Source organism: Rattus norvegicus, chromosome 2, assembly GCF_021556685.1.
Source record: "Rattus norvegicus strain SHRSP/BbbUtx chromosome 2, alternate assembly SHRSP_T2T, whole genome shotgun sequence".
Taxonomy (NCBI): Eukaryota; Metazoa; Chordata; class Mammalia; order Rodentia; family Muridae; genus Rattus; species Rattus norvegicus.
The window spans coordinates 55574208-55598579 of NC_141535.1; the positions used below are offsets into that span (position 1 = coordinate 55574208).

The 24372-nt window shown below is 39.1% G+C and overlaps 1 protein-coding gene across 2 annotated transcripts in view; it reads left to right on the forward strand.

The window, feature by feature from the left end:
• The window catches only part of C6 (complement C6), a 76842-nt gene that overhangs the window by 8605 nt on the left and 43865 nt on the right, over window positions 1-24372 (forward strand). For both annotated transcript variants that reach the window (NM_001439858.1, NM_176074.5), the window contains 3 exon segments: window positions 414-558; window positions 5014-5155; window positions 14076-14214. In NM_001439858.1, coding sequence (NP_001426787.1) covers window positions 414-558; window positions 5014-5155; window positions 14076-14214 — 426 coding nt within the window.

A 24372-nucleotide genomic window follows, 5' to 3' on the forward strand; every position in this document is an offset into this window, starting at 1 on the left:
GAATATGTCAAATCAGTTTCCATAGTGACTTTCTTATGCAAAAGAATCTCAAGATCCTTTTCCATTTATCACTTGACACTGTCAGAGATATAAAAAGGCTATTTTATTGCCTGAACACAGGAGACCCTCAGTAAACACTTTTGAATTTACCGTTGGTGTAATTTAGAATTGTTATGATTTCAGCATAAGGAGAAGCCTTCTCATTTTTCACTTTGGGAAATTGAGGCATGCCAAGTGCTGATTTACTAAATATACATACTAGAATGAAATTGAGGGAAAATATTAGTACAGTCCAGGTACTGTCACCCTGGGAAAGATTACAATTAGGACTGACAAGGACATCCTGGAATGGATTTTTACTTTGACATTGGCCTTGCTTTGAAATTATTCACTCACCTCTACTTCTCTTTCAGGTTAAAGTTAGATCTGTTCTGCGCCCAAGTCAGTTTGGGGGACAACCATGCACAGAGCCCCTGGTGACCTTTCAACCATGTGTCCCATCTGAGCTCTGCAAAATTGAAGAGACTGATTGCAAGAATAAATTCCTCTGTGACAGTGGTAATATATTCTGCTAAAATATTCAGTCTTCACTAAAAATACTGACTGCCAGGAAAATCTCAGGGAAAAAAGTCCTTTTCCCATTGTAAGCATGAGGGGGACTGTTGTTAGGTTACAAATTAGCAAAGCACTAGGTGTGAAATTAGCTTTCAAGACATAATAATCTTGACGAGTTACCTGACGCATTTGCTTAAGTAGTAGTGTTCAAAGCTTTCCTTGGTTATAGGGGTGGAAAGGGAAAGAGGAGAACAAAGGAAAAGACGGCAGCAGATTTTATAACAAGTAGACATTAGTACACACAAATCTATAATGAGACTTATCCAAAGGAAGTGATGAAATGGGGGCCAGAAAAATGGCTCCATGGATAAAGTAGCTTTCACTCAGCCTGATAACATGAATTTAACTCCAAGCGCTCCTATGACAGAGAGAACTGACTGCTGAGAGTTGCTCTGGTCTCCTTGTGTTCGCATAGCAAACACAAACACACTAAATTAAATAAATAAATAAATAAATAAATAAATAAATAAATAAATAACCAGAAAACTAGGTTAAATAAGAAGTGGCAGATTTTTTTTGTTGGAACAAGACTGATGAGATATTATTATGTCTAGTGAACTGTAAATAAATTTTCATAACTGGTCCCCAAAAGCTACTCCCAATACCACACTAATTAGAAATCATATTGGTTTAAATGTTATCAACATTCAAGTATAATGTATGCTGATATCTGTAAGAACTTATATTTAAGTTACATTAGAATAGAGTCAAATCTTAAATCGTTTAATCACAGGTACTCTTCTTCATTCCTGGATCCTACCACTTCAAACAATTGAAATATAATTTCTACAAAGGCTTCAACAAACATCAAAATGGACAATTTTAGCTTTCCAGTCACCTGGTCTATCTTGCTATCAGCCAATTGTCAACCCTCCTACATAAATATATGACCTTATACCAGCAAGCCTTATATATATAAGCAAGGACATGTTCCAGTGAATCATATTTACAAAAATGAATTTCAGCATATGAGCCATAGTTCTTTGAACTTTAACATAAATAACCAATTTGTAGTTATAAAAAAGAAATTTCAGATAGATAAACCCCACATCGCTTCTCTGTACTAGCAACTTTTAAATAGTAAGTAGCAAGTTTTAAATTTCACAGATAATTGACTTAAGACCTTAGAACTAAAATTCTTCCTTTCTCACACATCGCTCTTGACCTTCATCTCCGCCAACTTCTAAATGCAGATGAAAAGGTTAGTGTCAGGGTTTTCCTGACCTAGAAAATGAGGGTAGTAAGTGTTGGGTTCGGAGATACACCTTGTACCTCCATGATAAGGTCACATCATGAATTAACGTAAGAGAAAGGATAATAAAAATCTTGATGGAATGGCTGAGAATAATCCAGACTTGAACATTACATCCAAAATCTTAAAAATCAAAATTTGCAATCGAAGTGCAGCTATTACAGCTTTTAAATGCAGTTCTTATAGTGAACGACATGAAATGGGTTATAGAAGAGGTCACCGTAGATAAAATGTTCATGAGCCTACAAAAGCGTTAGAGGCACGTAGTGAGAATTAATACACTGTGGCTAATTTCAGGCAAATCTGCAACTGCAGCTGCCGGAATCCAGGTCAACAGCGTTATGTCCACAGCCACTGTTTAAAGACTGGAAGGACAAGATGGTTCAGCATGCTGATGAGCAACCAGAGTTCATTCCTTGAGAGTCACATAATAGAAAGAGAACCAAATCCTATAAATTGTCTTCCGGTCTCTTGAACCTCAACCCCATCCCCTGTGGCTGCTATGCCATCACCCCTCCAATAAAAGCTAATTAAGTTCTGCAATAAAATTAAAAGTTAAAACATCCAAAATATCACAATGTCAGTAATTGTTGATAAGTTGTGTCCCTGAGCTCTGTGCTTCCGGAAACACCTCGGCCCTCAATGTCTCCATGGTCCAGCCCCAGCTACCAACTGATACATCCCTGGCAACAATGCAGTTGCCATCTTTACAGATTGAGTGATTCAATGCCTATTTTGGTTGATAAATTTTCCATTGAAAATGGTATGTTACTGTGCATTTCAAAAACCACCTACTATGAAGAGGAGTAAGACTGCTTGGATGGACATTGTTTGCCTGATTTGAGATGATACTTGGTCCCTGACCTAACAAAGCCATTATCCTGTTCCAAACAGACTCAGTCTTGCGTTACTCCTTCATATTTACCTTCCAGTCTTCTCCGAATCCTCAAGGCTACAATATCATTTTAATATTTGTCTGGAATTTTGAGCCTTATCATGAGATTAGTTGTAATACATTATGCCAGTTTATCTCTCAGGGCTCTAATTTTAAACATTGAATAAAAAATTAACGTGTCCCTCAGGAGTTTATAAAAATAATATGCAATCACAATAACACAGTCAGTCTAACTTAAAAACAAAGGTGTATATGACCACATGGCTCCAACTAGCAGTCAGTTTTATCCACAATTTTTTGTGATTAGTCACTCATAGTCAGCTACAGTCCGATATATTAAAAAAAGAGCCCGGAAATAATTTTATCTTTTAAGTTCTATGTCAGAGTAGAACAAGGAAACCATGTGTCACCCCACCATGTCCTTCCCAGGATACTGATCGCCTCTCTGTATACCATATCCACCACACACACTACTTGCCTGTTGTGCCAGTAATAAGATCACTGCACCAGTCAGCTGTAGCAGCACAGCTGTTCACGAACCTTATTTTACTTATGAGTGGTTCCAGAGTACAAGGGTTGGGGTGGTAGCAATTCACGTGAGCCAAAGAGGAACATGCAGCATCCAGGCAAAAGTCCTTGACTTAAGGCACATAAGAAAACAGTATGCTGTGGACACAGGTAGGAAAGGAGCTAGTGTCCACGTACTTGTAAAGAAGGAACTATAAACTAGCATAACTATCACATCTCAAACTACAAGAGTTTGGGACAAAGAATATGATGGGTGCTTAAGATATGAATTACAGGGCTCTGTGCTCCCTGAAGACTTAGACTTGGGACTGTCTTATGAATTGTCCCCCACAGATAAGGAAGACTATTGCATATGTATGCACTGACCTTAATAAATTCTGCAACATTCAAACTGCTGTTCAACTTCCCACTCCCCACTTTGGTATAGGCTACATTCATGGATTATAACATCACCTCCTTCCTGCTTCTTATTCCATTGAATTGATATTGCCTACAGTCATTCTCAGCTGTGTTCCACCTTACCTATGTAATCCTTGTCCCCTATTACTAAACACTACTCAAAAGATACCTTGTTTCTTTCATCTCAGCACTTGTGGGCAGGTCTCTTTCAATGTCTAGAAGTATCAAAGCCTGCCAAATAACCGTGTGCTCCATGAGTATCCTTAGAGCTATCTAAGAAAATAGAACACCTCTCTAAAAGGAAACACTACACAAAACTGGATTCTTCTTCAATATGTTAGTACCAAGAATAGTATTTTTTAAAAATATCATAAGTTAAAATGGCACTCCCCTCTGTTTAAAGTTAAATAACCTGTTCTGTTCTCTTCTTTACCAAAAAGAAGATTAAAAGTACATAAAAACAAAACTTTATACGTAACATTAGGAAGTACAATTTCCTAAAAGTAAACTCTTTTGGTCTATATCTTAAAACTGACAGAGATCCAAACCCATCTTTTAGTACTGTATGATTGTAATGTTCATAGCCATGAAGATAATAGCTGTCTAAACACAAGATAAGATCTTGAATAATCAAAAGAAGGCAATTAATTTTGAGTATACCCTACCTTCTACATGGAAATTATTTATTAACCAAAAGATGTGAAAGTAAGTGCTTTCACGAGTCTTTGTAGTAACAAATTAAATTCAGCAAATACACAAGTCCCACTGTCAAGCATTTATTTAGTCTAATTAGTTGGTACACACTGTGAGGGAACCACTGATCATAACTTCTCAAGCTGGTATTCTTCAGTAAGAAGCAAATGGGATGAAAGGAAGGTGTCTGGCTTCTTTTACACAAGATAAACTTTTAAAGATTTGGAGATGTATTGTTTGCACAAGTAGATTCCAAAGTAGATTTTTGTCTTAAAATGCCATATGTAGAATGCCATAGAAATCAAAACAAAATTCTGAACCTGTTACCAATCGCTATCTTCAGACCAATATCTCTACAGAAAGCTCACTGTAATATAATTTTAAAATTCTCTTTGAAGAAAAACAAAAAAAAATGAAGTTCTCTTCTTGAAAACACACCATAAACAACTAAATAGTCTTATGGTGACTCTTAGACTCTCAAGCCCTAAAGGTGACTAACATCAGTTTATCACTTCAGTTTATGCATTCCTGTACCTTACCTTCAACTTTGGAAACATTTGTGTCTCACTTGAATAAATGCTTTCCTGACTGAGAACACATTGGAAATGCTGCGGTGTGCTTTCTTGACCAGGGCGCTGTATTCCCAGCAAGTTAGAATGCAATGGAGAAAATGACTGTGGAGACAATTCAGACGAAAGGAACTGTGGGAGGACAAAGCCAGTATGCTCACGGACATACACTCCTATCCCCAGTGTGCAGCTGATGGGCGCTGGGTATGTAACATCCTTTTATGATTTTGGAAAGAAAGGGTATCTTGGAAATAGTTGGAAGTATATCAACAACAAAACTATAGAAAGTACAAAAATTTGTGGAATGTAAGCAACACATGACTTGAATGATGTTGGGGTCTCTGAAGAAATTGATCAGGAAAAAAGAGAGCATTGCTTATGGTTGTATTTATAAGTCAACATCCCAATAGGAAAATTCATCTTTTTTGGTGTGAAAGAGTAGGAGAGGTTAAATAATGGAAGGAGGAAGGGGAAAGGGGAGGGAGGCAAGAAGGGAGGGGGAGAGAGAGAGAGAGAGAGAGAGAGAGAGAGAGGGAGGGAGGGAGGGAGGGAGGGAGAGAGAGAGAGAGAGAGAGAGAGAGAGAGAGAGAGAGAGATCTCATTATTTTCAAGTGGGAGAATCTCATTAGGAACAGCACTGGACTCCTCCAATGCCACTTCATTTTCATCAATACCCAAGCCTCGCTTGATCATGTGGCAAAGAGAGTTCCTACTGAAAAGCCTGTTTCTTCTGTTGTTCCCTACTCCCATGGTTCCTTCTCCCTGCTCACCTAGTTCTCTCTCTCTCTCTCTCTCTCTCTCTCTCTCTCTCTCTCTCTCTCTCTCTTTCTCTCTCTCTCCCTCTCTCTGTCTCTGTCTCACTCCCTCCCTCCCCTCTCTCTCCTCCACCTCCTCTCCTGACAACAAGGTTGTGAGGATTGTTTTGTTTTATTTAATTCTAATATTAAAGTATTCAAAACAAAAACAGGAAGAAAGGATGAATGGGAGAAGAAGGAAAGGGAGGAAGAGGAGCAGTCATAAAAATACAGAATGGTTATGACCAAGTGAAGACATAGAATAAGATGTGTGTCAGTGTGGCTTGAGATCCTCTCCCATAAACAGTGTGATTTATGGCTGGCCTTCTGTTGTTATCTGGTCTCACCTTAATAGTGAGAAACCGAACCTCAGAAAGTTTAATTAAGTCTGCCAAACCATGAATGGTGGAACTAGAACTCAAGGAGAGATTTATCAACCAAGTCTGTTTCTGTAACTCCACAGCAGCACCCCCTTAGAGAAACAACAGAAAGAAATATGAGACCCAGCAGCCCTTGCTGACAAGAACTCAAAAATCCTCATGTTACTATTTCAGGAGGGCACCTGCAATTTGGCAAGGGGATCTAAATTCATTAGGCCATGCCCAAGTTTTCAAATAGTTTAAAGAATATAAAAGGATTCAAGTAAAAAGGAACTGAACCTCAGCTTGAAACATAAGAGAAAATTTATAATCTTCTGTGTCCTCTATCCCCATAATGAACCCACCCTTTAATTTGGTGTTGGAGGAAGCCAATTAGCTGTCAGGTCTATTGCTTCCTACTGGAATTTTAAAACATTTCACTCTTCTTGGGCTAGAGAGATGACTCGGTGGGTAAAAGTAATTGTTGCACAAGCCTGTCCACCTGAGATTGGATCCCCAGAATACATATAAGAGTCTGGGTATGGTAGTGTATATCTGTCATCTCAGCCTTCTCCTGTGGTACAGGCATGAAAGCAGTTGACTGCCAAACGCTCACAGGCCAGATATTTTGGAGTTTGCATTGCAGAATAAGCAACAAGAAAGACCAAGTCTCAAAAACAGAGGAAGGACAGAAAGGACTCTTAAAATTTGTCCTCTGACTCTCACGTGGGTGAGTCACAACATGCCACTGTGCAGGAGTGCAAAATGAAGTTTAGAAGTCTTCAGGTTTAATTTAAAAGAAAAAAAAAAAAGAACCTCCTCACTGATGTTTTTAACATTACCGTTGTTGCCACAGTTGCAAAACATGAAATCAGGAGGTCTGAAAGGCAAACAGCAATGCGACTACAGCTTCATTTGGTTTACAACAAAAACCAGTAACCACTGGACCAGACTCCAGAACACTTGTAAAGTAGACGAGACATTAGCCTGAAGTAAGGGGAGTTGGGTTCCACACATATTTCTGCCTGAACTATCACAGCCAAGTTATTGAATATCATGGGCCTCAGTTTCCCCATATGTGTCCTGTGTGCTACAAACTGATTCGTGATTCTGCTCTAGGACATTCTAACTGCCTCCCACTCCCATGAGAGTGCCTTGATATCTTTTTTTTTTTTTTAATCATCATGTAGAAATATCTTCCCTGTTATCCTCTTCCTGGAAGAAAATCCCAGCCCCCAAATGCCCACTGATGATCACCGTGTCTCTAAGGCTCTGACTTTTCAAGAGTTTGTTATGTTCCGACTAATGGAGGGGACATTATAACTAGTCTCTTATTCTGTGAATCTTGGCTCCAGGGCTACAGATAAGAAAAACCGCATGCTTTGTTTGTGTTCTTTGGCAGGCAAACTATGTGGCCTTCTGACAACCAGAGCTGTTGTCCTCAGGCTTCTTAGAACAGAGACTGCTGACTCAAGGACAGCCAGTCCTCTCTTTCTCCCCAGGGAGAGAGTCTTGAAATTTACTATAATTTCTTTCTAATCAGCTGGCCTCAGCATCTCAGCCTCCTCCCTCTGCCTTCTGATAGTTTGCTGCCCACAAAAGATATCTTTTAGAAGCCTGGCTGCTTTTAAAAATTACATCTTTCCGAGAAAAAACAAATTAACAATACTTACAGTCCCAACATCAATCACTGAGCCCCATTCCTACAGCAAGAATCATACAAGATGAACATGTGTGGTTTGTTTTCTTTTCAAGCTCAGCCGAGGTGGATTGTGTAAAAATTTTTGGCCATGTGTATATATGCATACACATGCACATACATCTCTTTTAAGTTATATGTTTTAGCTAGTACAAGGCCATTAGCCCAATATGTGTGAAACTCCAGTTCCTCCAGTACGGAATAAAAAAAGGATGAACTATAAAGCAAATGTGATTAAAAAAAAACAATTTAGAAAGCTAAAGTCAGTATGTATTTGAAACATTAAAATATGGAGTCAATATAAACATTTCAACAGAGACTGAAAATATAGGAGGTAAAACCTTGTGCATAGTTGGTTCAGCTCTGACCAAAAAAGCAACTTTGAGAAGAGAGGGTTTAATCTAGTTTATAGGTGATTTTCCATCACTGAAGGAATCCAGGACAGGAGCTAAAGGCGAAATCCTGGAGTCAAGAACTGAAGCAGCAGTCACAGAGGCTCTGCTCTCTCCACCTCCCTCAGCCCGCAGTGGGCTGGGCCCTCCTATACCAATCAGTAATTAAGAAAATGACACACAGACACCAGCCAACTCGATCTGGGAAAGTTTTCAGTTGAGATTTCCTCTTTCCAGATAATTCTAGGTTTGTGTCACATCTACAGCCAAAGCGAACCACGACAAGCTTCCAAAAGTTTCCTCATCCAAGTTCTGATAGAGTGACCTTCGGACAAACCTTGTCTTTAAACTCTGCAAGCAACTTCAAAGATTCCTTGTGACCAGGGAGTTCGTTTTCTTTTCTGAAGTCCCTTCTTGTTTGCTACAAATATAGGTACACAGACTGAAGCAGTCCTATAAGAACCATTCTTTACCCTTCATCCATCCCTCTTAGGATACTCAAGTATGTGAGTCACAGACACTTGTGCTTCTGTGAATACTTCAGGAAGCTTTCCCCCGATCAACTTATCATAATTCGTCATTCAAATACTCGCTGTTATAAATTCAAATGTGAATGGACATAAAGCCCAAGTTGTACTTGGAGCTATTTGAGTGCGAAATGCTTCTTTTCCTTTCCTTTTCTTTTTATTAATCATTTTGTTTGTTTACATTTCAAAATGTTATCCCCTTCCGGGTCTCCCTTCCATGAACTCCCACCTCACTCTCCTTTGCCTCTAAGAGGGTGCTCCCGCACCCACCCACCGACTCCTGCCTCATTCCTCTAGCATCCCCCTTCTCCGGGGTATCATGTCTCCATGGGACCAAGCACCTCCCCTCCCACTGAGGCCAGACGAAGCAGTCCTCTGCTTCATATGTAGCAGGAGCAACGAAGCAGCCCACATATACTCTTTGGTTGGTAGTTTAGTCCCTGGGAGCTCTGTGGGGTCCAATTAGTTGGTACTTTTGTTCTTCCTGTAGGGTTGTAATCCCCTACAGCCCTTCCCCTAACTCTTCCACTGGGGTCCCGGGTTCAGTCCAATGTTTGGCTGTGAGTATCTGCATCTGCTGTTGGCAGAGCCTCTCAGAGGACAGCCATACCAGGCTCCAATCTGCGAAGCACATCTTGGCATCAGCAATAGTGACAGGGTTTGGTGTCTGTGGATGGAAAGGATGGCACAGTGGGGCGGTCTCTGGATGACCTCTGCTCCATTTTTTGTCCCTGCAGTTCCTTTAGACAGGGACAATTCTGGCTTAAAATTTTTAGATGGATGGGTGGCCCCACCTCTCAAATGGGAGTGATGGCTATTTACTGGAGGTGGTCTCTTCAGGTTCTATCTCCCTGCTATTGGGTATTTTGGCTAATGTCATCACCATTGAGTCCTGGGAGTCTCTTGAATCCCTGGTGGCTGGGACTTTCTAGTGGGACTTTCCAAGTCCTCCTGCCCCTACTGCTACTTATTTTTGTTCATTCTCCAGGCCCTCTGGGCTTTTCTATCTCTTCCCATATCTGATCCCGCCCCCATATTTTCCTCCCTCTTCCTTCTCCCACCCTTGTCCCTCCCTCCCGTCTCCTTCCATGACTGTTTTGTTACCCCTTCTAAGTGGGTTTGAAGTATCCACACTTTGGCCTTCCTTTTTATTAAGCTTCATTATGGTTTGAGTTGTATCATGGGTATTCTGAACTTTTGGGCTGATATCCTCTTATCAGCGAGTGCAGAAGGACATACATGGTATGTGCTCACTGATAAATAGATATTAGCCCAAAAGCAGTGCTTCTTAAGGAACTTATCCAAACCACTTCTCAGAACAGTATCTCAGAGCTATATTCATATTCACCATACAATTTGGCCATTTGAAGCAAGCAAGCATACTGGAGGTTGAGCAAAAGGACCATGGTTTGCAGGCTGGGTTGTGCTACATAGTATGGTTCTATTTTAAATCAGTTTGCAAATCTATAATTTCTTGGTATATTCACAGATTTATATAGCCACCACATGAAGATAATTTTAGAACATTTTAAACAGATTTTTCAGAGCAGCTGCAACATTTTATGTTTTCATTGTTATGCTTGATTGAAAAATCAGTCTCCCTTCAGTTTGCCTATAATTTTTTATGGAGCAAACTTTTAATTACTGATAAGTGTTGGAAGTATGTTACTAACAAAAATCATATTTTAAATATGATACTCGTTTATTTGAAATTATTAGTTGTATGTTCTGGTTTATAAAATTTTATTTGTTTATATATGTATTTATCATGTGTGTGTTTCTCTGTGTGTGTGTGTATGTGTGTGTGTGTATGTGTGTGTGTGTGTGTGTGTGTGTATCACTTCTGCTGTGTATGCTTTCAGCATCTCATCCGAGAAGACTTTGCCATATATATAAGATCACAAAGATTTACTTGTACAGTTCTACATTGTCTTGATCACTCAAGCTTTAAGCTTCTTTCATAACAAAAACTGTGATTCTTCTGATCTTGTTCTTGTTTCTCAAGATTCTTTTGGCTATTTACAGATGACTTTTGGAATTTACTTGACAATTTTTCATGAATAAAAAGTCAGCTCATATTTTACGTGGCAATTTTCATTGCTGTAATAGAATGTCTGATAGAAATAACTAAAGGAAGATTTGTTTTCAGATCTTTCCCACAGTTTCTGAAAGATTAATCTATAGTCATTGGCTATTTATCCAAAGCCAATAATGAGAAAGAACACCCTAGTGTTCTGGACATGTTCAGAGGATACTCAGCTCATAGCTGGAAGGCAAAGAGACAAACATTGAGAGATACAAGACAAGCCACAGCTACAATACTCAAATAACCTCCCTCCTGCCAGTCCCTATCTCCTAAATTTTCTAGAAACTTCTAACGTAGAGTTACAACTGGGTACCAACCTTCAACACATGAACCATATGGGAGAACACTTCAAATAAATTCCATAAGAGAATTTGATTGAGTTGGTTCAACATCCACATGTCAATGGGGGAAGTACTGACATCTTAATAAAGGAAGTGCTTCCGGTCCATGAATGTGAATGTCTTTCAATTCGTTGACCCTTTATTTACTCTTCCAACAATTTTTATACCTTTCAGGATTCAGGTCATAGACAACAATTTTCTCAGTGTATTTCTTTTTTTTTTTTTTTTTTTGGTTCTTTTTTTTTTCGGAGCTGGGGACCGAACCCAGGGCCTTGAGCTTCCTAGGTAAGCGCTCTACCACTGAGCTAAATCCCCAGCCCCTCTCAGTGTATTTCTGAAACATTTTTTAAAATGCTGTTATAAACTGAATTGTTTTCTTAATATTGTTTGGAAAAGAGAATGCATTTTATTTGTACCATTCAAAATTTCAAGTATATTATAATTAGCATGTAATAGTCATGAATATTTGTGAATTACAGTGTGGCATTTAAGTATTTATGTACAGTATGTAATTAACAGATCAGAAAAATTGACATATCTGTCATCCAGACACTTCATTTCTTTTTGTTGAGAACACTCAAAATACTTTCTACTACCTACTTTGAAATATTCAATTAAGTTTGGCCAAGTTTACAAACCCTATTCTGTTATAGACATAGAGATATTTCCTTCTTTATGACTTTACCTCTGTCCCCATTATCCATCCTCTTTCCATTCCGTCCAACACATTGGTAGCCATTTTTCTACATGTCTCTGAAATCACTTAGCTTCCACATCTAAGTGAGAACATGTGGCATTTAACTTTCTGTGCATGCTTGTTCCATTTCCCATTGTATCTTCCATTGTTCGTGTTGGTGATGATGTATTTTCTTTGTGTACTCATCTGGGTTAGTTCTATACCTTGACTATTATTACTAGTTCTCCAGTAAAATGAGTATAGATGTTTCTTTGACATACATAATTTCTACTCCCTTGAATGTATATCCTATAGTAGAGATGCTATATCATGGAATGGTGATAGTGTGTTTCAGGAGTCTCTATGCTGTTTCCCACAGTGAGTGTACTGCTTAACATTTCCAATGTCCCCTTTTTGTTTTCTGACCATGTGTCTTGTTGTTGTCATTTGAGTAATTGCCATTTGAAATGGAGAAAGATCATTTTTATTTTGCTTTTGGGTTGCCTTAGATTCATAGTTGACATTTGTCTATTGGTCTTGAATACTACAAGAGAAAACTATTGAAGTAAGTATACATCTAATTTAATTGAATAAAATCCACTTTCTCCACTGGAAAATTAGGAAAACTAAAATGTACTATTCCATCATGTAGAGTTAACAGGCTAATCTTGTGCTAACCACTATTAACTCCTCAAACTACCTGAAGGTCGTGGATAATTACCTCCATCTTCTCATGGCAGAAGACAACTGAAGATGGTCTTAAACTGTATGTTCTACATTCATACTGGTAGAAAAGAACAACTATTTCTACTAGTCAAGTATTTGTTATTAATGTTCTAACTTTATTTTCTAACTTTCTAATTATCCCTGTTCTGCTCTTAACTTTCTTCATCATTTTTATTTTGACATTTTCATGTCCATACAGCTGTATTGCTGTACTGTGTTTACAGTTACCTCCTCAGTCCCCATCCCACCCATTTACCCTGGCTTCCTCCTCCTGTTGCTCACATTCCCCTAAGGACACTGTGCCACCTGGTTAGAGTTAAATGTCCAAATAATTAATTCTATAATCTAAATCCAAATGCCTAACAGCAGAGTACCCAAATTCACATGTTGGACTGCTTTGTGATGCCTTCCCAGAGAAATGATTATGTTTGTCTTTTCATACCTGTGTAGGAAGTTAATAGTGCAGCCACTGAGAAAGGTGAAGCCATTTAAACACCATGTGTTTTTTAAACTAGCATTATAAGAGTATAACAAAAGCACATGTAAGTGGTCATCCTGAGGATGCACATGTCCACTTGAGCACTCACCACCATCAGAGTGGAAAAATGATTGTGTATCATGAGTGGGACAGGGAAGGGGAGAGCACTTCCTTCTACTACACGGAACTTCTGAATGATATTCCCAAGAACTGAATTCTGTACTAGAGAAGACAAGGTTACCTGGTCGAGCACATGTAGAAACTGACTGTGTTTGTTAAGACTCTAGCATAATCTTTATAAAGACATTTTAATCATCTATATAAATTCGACATAACCGAACTTTTCATTAAAAAAAAAACCTGCTTTTCTCAGAGAATATGTAATCCGATCTCTAAGAAACTGGAAGACTATATGTTATGAATGAAATTTTCCTCAGGCTGCTTATAATTTCTTGAATATAATATTTCTTTAAACAAGCTAATCTTTGTGCCTCAATTTCTTTATTTATAAAATACACGTAAAAAATTTTTTTCAATAAAATACACCTATTAAATGTTAAATCACTTAACATTTGTAAAGCATTTACTATTGTTTAGTGCATAGGGGGCTAACAAATGATACATAATCATTTAATAAGTAAAATATATTTTAAATGTAACTATATGACAATATAGGACTGTTATTATAATACTATTAAAATGTTGCTATTTCTATTTTGTAATTTACTTTCTATCAATATTCTCTTACCATATCAAAATATGCTTCTGATGTCTATATCAACATTGTAAATAATAAAAATTATAAGTTCAAATTTTATTTCATGTTGGAATCCTAGGTGTTTTTTAGTCAATTGGACTGGGTTTGGGACAGCCTATCTTTTATGGATGTCTCATCATAGAGAATAAAATAAAAAATGAGCCTTCCCTTGGAGTCATTTGTCAGAAGTCAGGAATGTCTAGAAAAAGGAATGTCTTTCATTTAAGTAAGGTAAATTTTAAAGATTGCTTTATAGCTACTGAATTCTTCAAAATTGCTTTGTTTCCAGGTTTCATTTTCTGGCAGGAGAGCCCAGAGGAGATGTCCTTGATAACTCCTTCACTGGAGGAATATGTAAATCCGTCAGGAGCAGCCGAACGAGTAATCCACACCGAGTTCCAGCCAATCTGGAAAATGTCAACTTTGAGGTACGACACTGTAACATGATGGTCACTTCCACACTGACAATGTTTATAAACTAAGTTTTTTTTCTTTATCTTTTTTTTATTTCTTTTTTTGTTCCCCCTCCCCCCTCCCCTTCCCTATGGGTGTTCCCCTCCCAACCCTCCCCCCCTTGCCGCCCTCCCCCCAACAGTCTAGTTCACTGGGGGTTCAGTCTTAGCAGGACCAAGGGCTTCCCCTTCCACTGGTGCTCTTACTAGGATATTCATTGCTACCTATGAGGTTAGAGTCCAGGGTCAGTCCATGTATAGTCTTTAGGTAGTGGCTTAGTCCCTGGAAGCTCTGGTTGCTTGGCATTGTTGTACATATGGGGTCTCAAGCCCCTTCAAGCTCTTCCAGTTCTTTCTCTGATTCCTTCAACGGGGGTCCTATTCTCAGTTCAGTGGTTTGCTGCTGGCATTCGCCTCTGTATTTGCTGTATTCTGGCTGTGTCTCTCAGGAGCGATCTACATCCGGCTCCTGTCGGTCTGCACTTCTTTGTTTCATCCATCTTGTCTAATTGGGTGGCTATAAACTAAGTTTTTAGTGGAGATTTTGATGCATGAAGGAGCAGAATGGAAGGATAACGAACAATTTGAATCACACATTATATATTTCTATTTAATCCTACCAAAACCCAATGAGGTCAAGATTATTTTCATTTTCTTTTAACTAGAGGAAGGGGAAAAAAGGATAATTAATTTGTCCAGCATCAAACAAGGTAGGAAGTAGTTGTAAGTTACAGACTTAAGCCCACACTTCCTTGACTGTTCATCTTTTCTCCGTGAACATACAACTTTAAAACATATTCATGCCAAAAAAAACCCATTTATTTATTCAGAATGTTCTCTTACTGTAACTTTTCACTCACATAACCATGAGACAGATATGAAATAGTCTCAAGTGTCTACAAAGCAAAACTAAAACAAAAACAAGACAAAGTAAAAACAAACAAAAAGAATTATGATGAGTCTGAATATAAAATAAATACCTTGGCTTACCTCCCTTAATAAAATAAAAATTTTATTATTTGATTTTTTTTCCTGTCTAGTAATGAGCAGTACACTGCAGTGCTGGATAGTAATCTATTAACTGAAAATAAGTTCCCCATCCATGTTGCATTAAAGTGAAAGTGTGGTGATCGGAATGAGATAGGCTCATATACTAGAATGTTCAGTCACCAATTGTTTGGAAACATTAAAAGGATTAGAAGGTGTGGCCTTGTTGAAGGTAGTGTGTCACTGGGGGTAGGCTTTAATGATTAAAAAAGCCCAGGCTAGATCTACTGTTTTGTAGATCAGGATGTAATTCTCAGCGACTTCTGCAGCAATACACTGGCCTGATGATAATGGACTAAGCCTATGAAACTATAAGCAAGCCCCCAATCAAATATTTTTTTATAAGGGCTGCCTTGGCCGTGATGCCTCTTCATAGCAATATAAAAGTGATGAAGACAGTGGAAATCTCTTTCCTTTAATTTTTGATCAGGGAAATACATAGTTTTAGTAGTCATGGTCTTGCTGGCAGACTATACTGCTAAAGAGATTTTTGAAATCTAACAGTTTGTGAGACCCTATTTACAGTAGTTGGTATTCAATAAGAAAAAATTCAACACTTTACAGTACTCATAGGTAAATGTGCTTATGGCCAAGTCCAAAGACATAAGTTCAATCCGCAAATTTACATAGTGAGAAGGAGAGAACAGACTTCTGTATGCTGTTCTCAGACATCTAAATGGGCACTATATCACCAGCCTGCCTGCGCATGTAAACACAGAATAAATGAATAAATGAGTAAATGTAAAAATTATTATGACACCTCCATACATGTAAATACAGGCATTTTCCAATTGAATTTACTCCATTTAAAACCATATAAGATATCCTTCTGAGTTTAGAAAGTAACTTGGGAGTCCAATGGCACATTCTAATACCCCTCGAGGACTAATGACAATATTCATAGGATATATGATATTGAATGGACTTTGAAGAAAGAAATGGATCTGTTTACATGTGATATTCTGCTGAGTGGTCTTTTCTAGCTTCCAAACACGCAGTCCACAAGCTTGCTTTCAAAAATACAATTTTCAACAACAGCCACAGCCCCAGTATTCTCAGCAGAAATCTACTTCCCACAGTTTACAGAGAGCATTCCCATGATTCTCCCTTCCATCTCTGATTTCTTTTTTTTTTTTCCATTTGAACACGTTTAATAGAAATCAGATTCCCTGACCTGATCTCCAACAATGTAAACTCTGCAATTCCACAGAGCCTTTTGGCTCTGGGAAAAATAAAGGCTTCACATGTTGTTATAAATTCTTGCCTTTGGGGACCCTCTTCCATCCAGCTCAGACTGGATCAAATATTTAGAATGTATTTTGGTGGAGTCTCCGTTAATGAGGTTTCGTCACAGAACCTGGGGTGTGGTCTTGTTCTCATATAAGGAACAAAACGCTCTGTAGAAGTCCTTCCAATCCTGACTGCACTTTTCAATAGCTTTCTTGTTTCTATTGAAAATGGTTGAAAGAGAACTGTTACTTACATAAAGAGTTATGTGGCTACTCTTAAGTTTTATGGAGTGCCAGGTGCAGGATTAACAATGTGGTCAACCAATGGTCCCTATCTGGCCTCTTGGAGTTGAAGCCATCTCTGATTTCTTAAGTTATCTGTTTTCATAATGAGTGTTGATTTACCTCCTAAATATCCTTAAATATAATCTCAAAATACAAAACTGATCAACATTAAACAGTTTATTCATATACTTGGTATTTATTTATAATGTATTATGAGTAAAATACTGCCTTTATTAAGATCTCATTATTACCAGACCTCATTCCAATTTCTTACTCTAATATAACTTTTGTCATTGATCACTTATGAATCTGTCTCCTTCCCAACTAATACATTTGGCAAGAATCTTCTGTAAGTTTCTGTTCAGGACATCTAAACCCCCTTATCTACATTTTTATTCACATGTATGTGTGTATAAGAGAGAGAGAGAGAGAGAGAGAGAGAGAGAGAGAGAGAGAGAGAGAGAGAGGCCATGTACACACCACAAGTTGTAATCAGAGGACAACCTTCACAGGTCCACCTTCTGGGTTTTTGGAATTGAACCCTGCCTTAGTCAGTGTCCTATTGTTGTTGTGAAGAGACACCATGACTAGGGCAACCCTTCCACAGAACTGGCTCACAGTTCAGAGGTTTAAAACATTGACATCGTAGTGGTAAGTGCGGAGGCATCCAGAGAGACTTGGTGCCCGACAGGTAGCTGAGACATCTATATCTGGATCAGCAGGCCACAGAAGGAGAGAGACCCTGGGTCTGGGTTGAGCATTTGAAACCAAAAAACCCCTCATTCACCCCTTACCCTCACCCCACCCAACCCTCTGTGACATATTTTATCCAACAAAGCCACACCTACTCCAACAATGTCACAGGTCCTAATCCCCGTCAAGAAAAGCAACTCTCTGATGACCAAGCATTCAAATATGAAGCCTTTGGGGGTCATTTCAAACCACCATAAACCTATTAAGTCATCTTGATGGCTCCTAATATCTTATTCTTTAAGCTCATTCAGATTGTAAAAAATTATAGTTTGGGCTTTTTTTTTTTCTTTTTTTTTTTTTTTTATTAACTTGAGTATTTCTTATATACATTTCGAGTGTTATTCCCTTTCCCGGTTTCCGGGCAAACATCCCCCTCCCCTCTCCCCTTCCTTATGGGTGTTCCCCTCCCAACCCTCCCCCCATTGCCGCCCTCCCCCCATAGACTAGTTCACTGGGGGTTCAGTCTTAGCAGGACCCAGGGCTTCCCCTTCCACTGGTGCTCTTACTAGGATATTCATTGCTACCTATGGGGTCAGAGTCCAGGGTCAGTCCATGTATAGTCTTTAGGTAGTGGCTTAGTCCCTGGAAGCTCTGGTTGCTTGGCATTGTTGTACTTTTGGGGTCTCGAGCCCCTTCAAGCTCTTCCAGTTCTTTCTCTGATTCCTTCAATAGGGGACCTATTCTCAGTTCAGTGGTTTGCTGCTGGCATTCGCCTCTATATTTGCTGTATTCTGGCTGTGTCTCTCAGGAGCGATCTACATTCGGCTCCTGTCGGTCTGCACTTCTTTGCTTCATCCATCTTGTCTAATTGGGTGGCTGTATATGTATGGGCCACATGTGGGGCAGGCTCTGAATGGGTGTTCCTTCAGTCTCTGTTTTAATCTTTGCCTCTCCCTTCCCTGCCAAGGGTATTCTTTTTCCTCATTTAAAGAAGGAGTGAAGCATTCACATTTTGATCATCCGTCTTGAGTTTCGTTTGTTCTAGGGATCTAGGGTAATTCAAGCATTTGGGCTAATAGCCACTTATCAATGAGTGCATACCATGTATGTCTTTCTGTGATTGGGTTAGCTCACTCAGGATGATATTTTCCAGTTCCAACCATTTGCCTACGAATTTCATAAACTCGTTGTTTTTGATAGCTGAGTAATATTCCATTGTGTAGATGTACCACATTTTCTGTATCCATTCCTCTGTTGAAGGGCATCTGGGTTCTTTCCATTTTCTAGCTATTATAAATAAGGCTGCGATGAACATAGTGGAGCACGTGTCTCTTTTATATGTTGAGGCATCTTTTGGGTATATGCCCAAGAGAGGTATAGCTGGATCCTCAGGCAGTTCAATGTCCAATTTTCTGAGGAACCTCCAGACTGATTTCCAGAATAGTTTTACCAGTCTGCAATCCCACCAACAATGGAGGAGTGTTCCTCTTTCTCCACATCCTCGCCAGCATCTGCTGTCACCTGAGTTTTTGATCTTAGCCAATCGCACTGGTGTGAGGTGAAATCTCAGGGTTGTTTTGATTTGCATTTCCCTTATGACTAAAGATGTTGAACATTTCTTTAGGTATTTCTCAGCCATTCGGCATTCCTCAGCTGTGAATTCTTTGTTTAGCTCTGAACCCCATTTTTAATAGGGTTATTTGTTTCCCTGCGGTCTAACTTCTTGAGTTCTTTGTATATTTTGGATATAAGGCCTCTATCTGTTGTAGGATTGGTAAAGATCTTTTCCCAATCTGTTGGTTGCCATTTTGTCCTAACCACAGTGTCCTTTGCCTTACAGAAGCTTTGCAGTTTTATGAGATCCCATTTGTCGATTCTTGATCTTAGAGCATAAGCCATTGGTGTTCTGTTCAGGAAATTTTTTCCAGTGCCCATGTGTTCCAGATGCTTCCCTAGTTTTTCTTCTATTAGTTTGAGTGTGTCTGGTTTGATGTGGATGTCCTTGATCCACTTGGACTTAAGCTTTGTACAGGGTGATAAGCATGGATCGGTCTGCATTCTTCTACATGTTGACCTCTAGTTGAACCAGCACCATTTGCTGAAAATACTATCTTTTTTCCATTGGATGGTTTTGGCTCCTTTGTCAAAAATCAAGTGACCATAGGTGTGTGGGTTCATTTCTGGGTCTTCAATTCTATTCCATTGGTCTATTTGTCTGTCTCTGTACCAATACCATGCAGTTTTTATCACTATTGCTCTGTAATACTGCTTGAGTTCAGGGATAGTGATTCCCCCTGAAGTCCTTTTATTGTTGAGGATAGCTTTAGCTATCCTGGGTTTTTTGTTATTCCAGATGAATTTGCAAATTGTTCTGTCTAACTCTTTGAAGAATTGGATTGGTATTTTGATGAGGATTGCATTGAATCTGTAGATTGCTTTTGGTAAAATGGCCATTTTTACTATATTAATCCTGCCAATCCATGAGCATGGGAGATCTTTCCATCTTCTGAGGTCTTCTTCAATTTCTTTCCTCAGTGTCTTGAAGTTCTTATTGTACAGATCTTTTACTTGCTTGGTTAAAGTCACACCGAGGTACTTTATATTATTTGGGTCTATTATGAAGGGTGTCGTTTCCTAATTTCTTTCTCGGCTTGTTTCTCTTTTGTATAGAGGAAGGCAACTGATTTATTTGAGTTAATTTTATACCCAGCCACTTTGCTGAAGTTGTTTATCAGCTTTAGTAGTTCTCTGGTGGAACTTTTGGGATCACTTAAATATACTATCATGTCATCTGCAAATAGTGATATTTTGACCTCTTCTTTTCCGATCTGTATCCCCTTGATCTCCTTTTGTTTTCTGATTGCTCTGGCTAGAACTTCAAGAAATATATTGAATAAGTAGGGAGAGAGTGGGCAGCCTTGTCTAGTCCCTGATTTTAGTGGGATTGCTTCAAGTTTCTCTCCATTTAGTTTAATGTTAGCAACTGGTTTGCTGTATATGGCTTTTACTATGTTTAGGTATGGGCCTTGAATTCCTATTCTTTCCAGGACTTTTATCATGAAGGGGTGTTGAATTTTGTCAAATGCTTTCTCAGCATCTAATTAAATGATCATGTGGTTCTGTTCTTTCAGTTTGTTTATATAATGGATCACGTTGATGGTTTTCCGTATATTAAACCATCCCTGCATGCCTGGGATGAAGCCTACTTGATCATGGTGGATGATTGTTTTGATGTGCTCTTGAATTCGGTTTGCCAGAATTTTATTGAGTATTTTTGCGTCGATATTCATAAGGGAAATTGGTCTGAAGTTCTCTTTCTTTGTTGTGTCTTTGTGTGGTTTAGGTATAAGAGTAATTGTGGCTTCGTAGAAGAAATTTGATAGGGCTCCATCTGTTTCAATTTTGTGGAATAGTTTGGATAATATTGGTATGAGGTCTTCTATGAAGGTTTGATAGAATTCTGCACTAAACCCGTCTGGACCTGGGCTCTTTTTGGTTGGGAGACCTTTAATGACTGCTTCTATTTCCTTAGGAGTTATGGGGTTGTTTAACTGGTTTATCTGTTCCTGATTTAACTTCGATACCTGGTATCTGTCTAGGAAATTGTCTATTTCCTGAAGATTTTCAAATTTTGTTGAATATAGGTTTTTATAGTAAGATCTGATGATTTTTTGAATTTCCTCCGAATCTGTAGTTATGTCTCCCTTTTCATTTCTGATTTTGTTAATTTGGACACACTCTCTGTGTCCTCTCGTTAGTCTGGCTAAGGGTTTATCTATCTTGTTGATTTTCTCAAAGAACCAACTTTTGGTTCTGTTGATTCTTTCTATGGTCCTTTTTGTTTCTACTTGGTTGATTTCAGCTCTGAGTTTGATTATTTCCTGCCTTCTACTCCTCCTGGGTGTATTTGCTTCTTTTTGTTCTAGAGCTTTTAGGTGTGCTGTCAAGCTGCTGACATATGCTCTTTCCTGTTTCTTTCTGCAGGCACTCAGCGCTATGAGTTTTCCTCTTAGCACAGCTTTCATTGTGTCCCATAAGTTTGAGTATGTTGTATCTTCATTTTCATTAAATTCTAAAAAGTTTTTAATTTCTTTCTTTATTTCTTCCTTGACCAGGTTATCATTGAGTAGAGCATTGTTCAATTTCCACGTATATGTGGGCATTCTTCCCTTATTGTTATTGAAGACCAGTTTTAGGCCGTGGTGGTCCGATAGCACGCATGGGATTATTTCTATCTTTCTGTACCTGTTGAGGCCCGTTTTTTGACCAATTATATGGTCAATTTTGGAGAAAGTACCATGAGGAGCTGAGAAGAAGGTATATCCTTTTGCTTTAGGATAGAATGTTCTATAAATATCCGTTAAGTCCATTTGGCTCATGACTTCTCTTAGTCTGTCGACATCACTGCTTAATTTCTGTTTCCATGATCTGTCCATTGATGAGAGTGGGGTGTTGAAATCTCCCACTATTATTGTGTGAGGTGAAATGTGTGTTTTGAGCTTTAGTAAGGTTTCTTTTACGTATGTAGGTGCCCTTGTATTTGGGGCATAGATATTTAGGATTGAGAGTTCATCTTGGTGGATTTTTCCTTTGATGAATATGAAGTGTCCTTCCTTATCTTTTTTGATGACTTTTAGTTGGAAATTGATTTTATTTGATATTAGAATGGCTACTCCAGCTTGCTTCTTCTGACCATTTGCTTGGAAAGTTGTTTTCCAGCCTTTCACTCTGAGGTAGTGTCTGTCTTTGTCTCTGAGGTGTGTTTCCTGTAGGCAGCAGAATGCAGGGTCCTGGTTGCGTATCCAGTTTGTTAATCTATGTCTTTTTATTGGGGAGTTGAGGCCATTGATATTGAGAGATATTAAGGAATAGTGATTATTGCTTCCCGTTATATTCATATTTGGATGTGCGGTTATGTTTGTGTGCTTTCATTCTCTTTGTTTTGTTGCCAAGACGATTAGTTTCTTGCTTCTTCTAGGGTATAGCTTGCCTCCTTATGTTGGGCTTTACCCTTTATTATCCTTTGTAGTGCTGGACTTGTGGAAAGATATTGTGTAAATTTGGTTTTGTCATGGAATATCTTGGTTTCTCCATCAATGTTAATTGAGAGTTTTGCTGGATACAGTAACCTGGGCTGGCATTTGTGTTCTCTTAGGGTCTGTATGACATCAGTCCAGGATCTTCTGGCCTTCATAGTTTCTGGCGAGAAGTCTGGTGTGATTCTGATAGGTCTCCCTTTATATGTTACTTGACCTTTTTCCCTTACTGCTTTTAATATTCTTTCTTTATTTTGTGCGTTTGGTGTTTTGACAATTATGTGACGGGAGGTGTTTCTTTTCTGGTCCAATCTATTTGGAGTTCTGTAGGCTTCTTGTATGTCTATGGGTATCTCTTTTTTTAGGTTAGGGAAGTTTTCTTCTATGATTTTGTTGAAGATATTTACTGGTCCTTTGAGCTGGGAGTCTTCACTCTCTTCTATACCTATTATCCTTAGGTTTGATCTTCTCATTGAGTCCTGGATTTCCTGTATGTTTTGGACCAGTAGCTTTTTCCGCTTTACATTATCTTTGACAGTTGAGTCAATGATTTCTATGGAATCTTCTGCTCCTGAGATTCTCTCTTCCATCTCTTGTATTCTGTTGGTGAAGCTTGTATCTACAGCTCCTTGTCTCTTCTTTTGGTTTTCTATATCCAGGGTTGTTTCCATGTGTTCTTTCTTGATTGCTTCTATTTCCATTTTTAATTCCTTCAACTGTTTGATTGTGTTTTCCTGGAATTCTTTCAGGGATTTTTGCGATTCCTCTCTGTAGGCTTTTACTTGTTTATTAATGTTTTCCTGTGCTTCCCTAAGTGTGTTCATGTCTTTCTTGAAGTCCTCCAGCATCATGATCAAATATGATTTTGAAACTAAATCTTGCTTTTCTGGTGTGTTTGGATATTCCATGTTTGTTTTGGTGGGAGAATTGGGCTCCGATGATGGCATGTAGTCTTGGTTTCTGTTGCTTGGGTTCCTGCGCTTGCCTCTCGCCATCAGATTATCTCTAGTGTTACTTTGTTCTGCTATTTCTGACAGTGGCTAGACTGTCCTATAAGCCTGTGTGTCAGGAGTGCTGTAGACCTGTTTTCCTCTCTTTCAGTCAGTTATGGGGACACAGTGTTCTGCTTTCGGGCGTGTAGTTTTTCCTCTCTACAGGTCTTCTGCTGTTCCTGTGGGCCTGTGTCTTGAGTTCACCAGGCAGCTTTCTTGCAGCAGAAAATTTGGTCTTACCTGTGGTCCCGAGGCTCAGGTTTGCTCGTGGGGTGCTGCCCAGGGGCTCTCTGCAGCAGCAGCAACCAGGAAGACCTGTGCCGCCCCTTCCGGGAGCTTCAGTGCACCAGGGTTCCAGATGGTCTTTGGCTTTTTCCTCTGGCGTCCGAGATGTGTGTGCAGGGAGCAGTCTCTTCTGGTTTCCCAGGCTTGTCTGCCTCTCTGAAGGTTTAGCTCTCCCTCCCACGGGATTTGGGTGCAGAGAACTGTTTATCCAGTCTGTTTCCTTCAGGGTCCGGCGGTGTCTCTGGCAGGGGTCCTGCCGCTCCCCCACGGGAGCCCAGAGGCCTTATACAGTTTCCTCTTGGGCCAGGGATGTGGGCAGGGGTGAGCAGTGTTGGTGGTCTCTTCCGCTCTGCAGCCTCAGGAGTGCCCACCTGACCAGGCGGTTGGGTCTCTGGGCTTTTTTTTTTTTTTTTAAGAACCTGTGAATAAATCTACACAGCTATTTTTATATACATATATTCTTTAATGGCGTGGCCTTTTCATTTTGTAAGCGACTGAGAGGTTCATTATGTAAGCATTTTAGATGCTAACCATCGCATTCTGTGGTATCTGAAAGCAACACTGAGA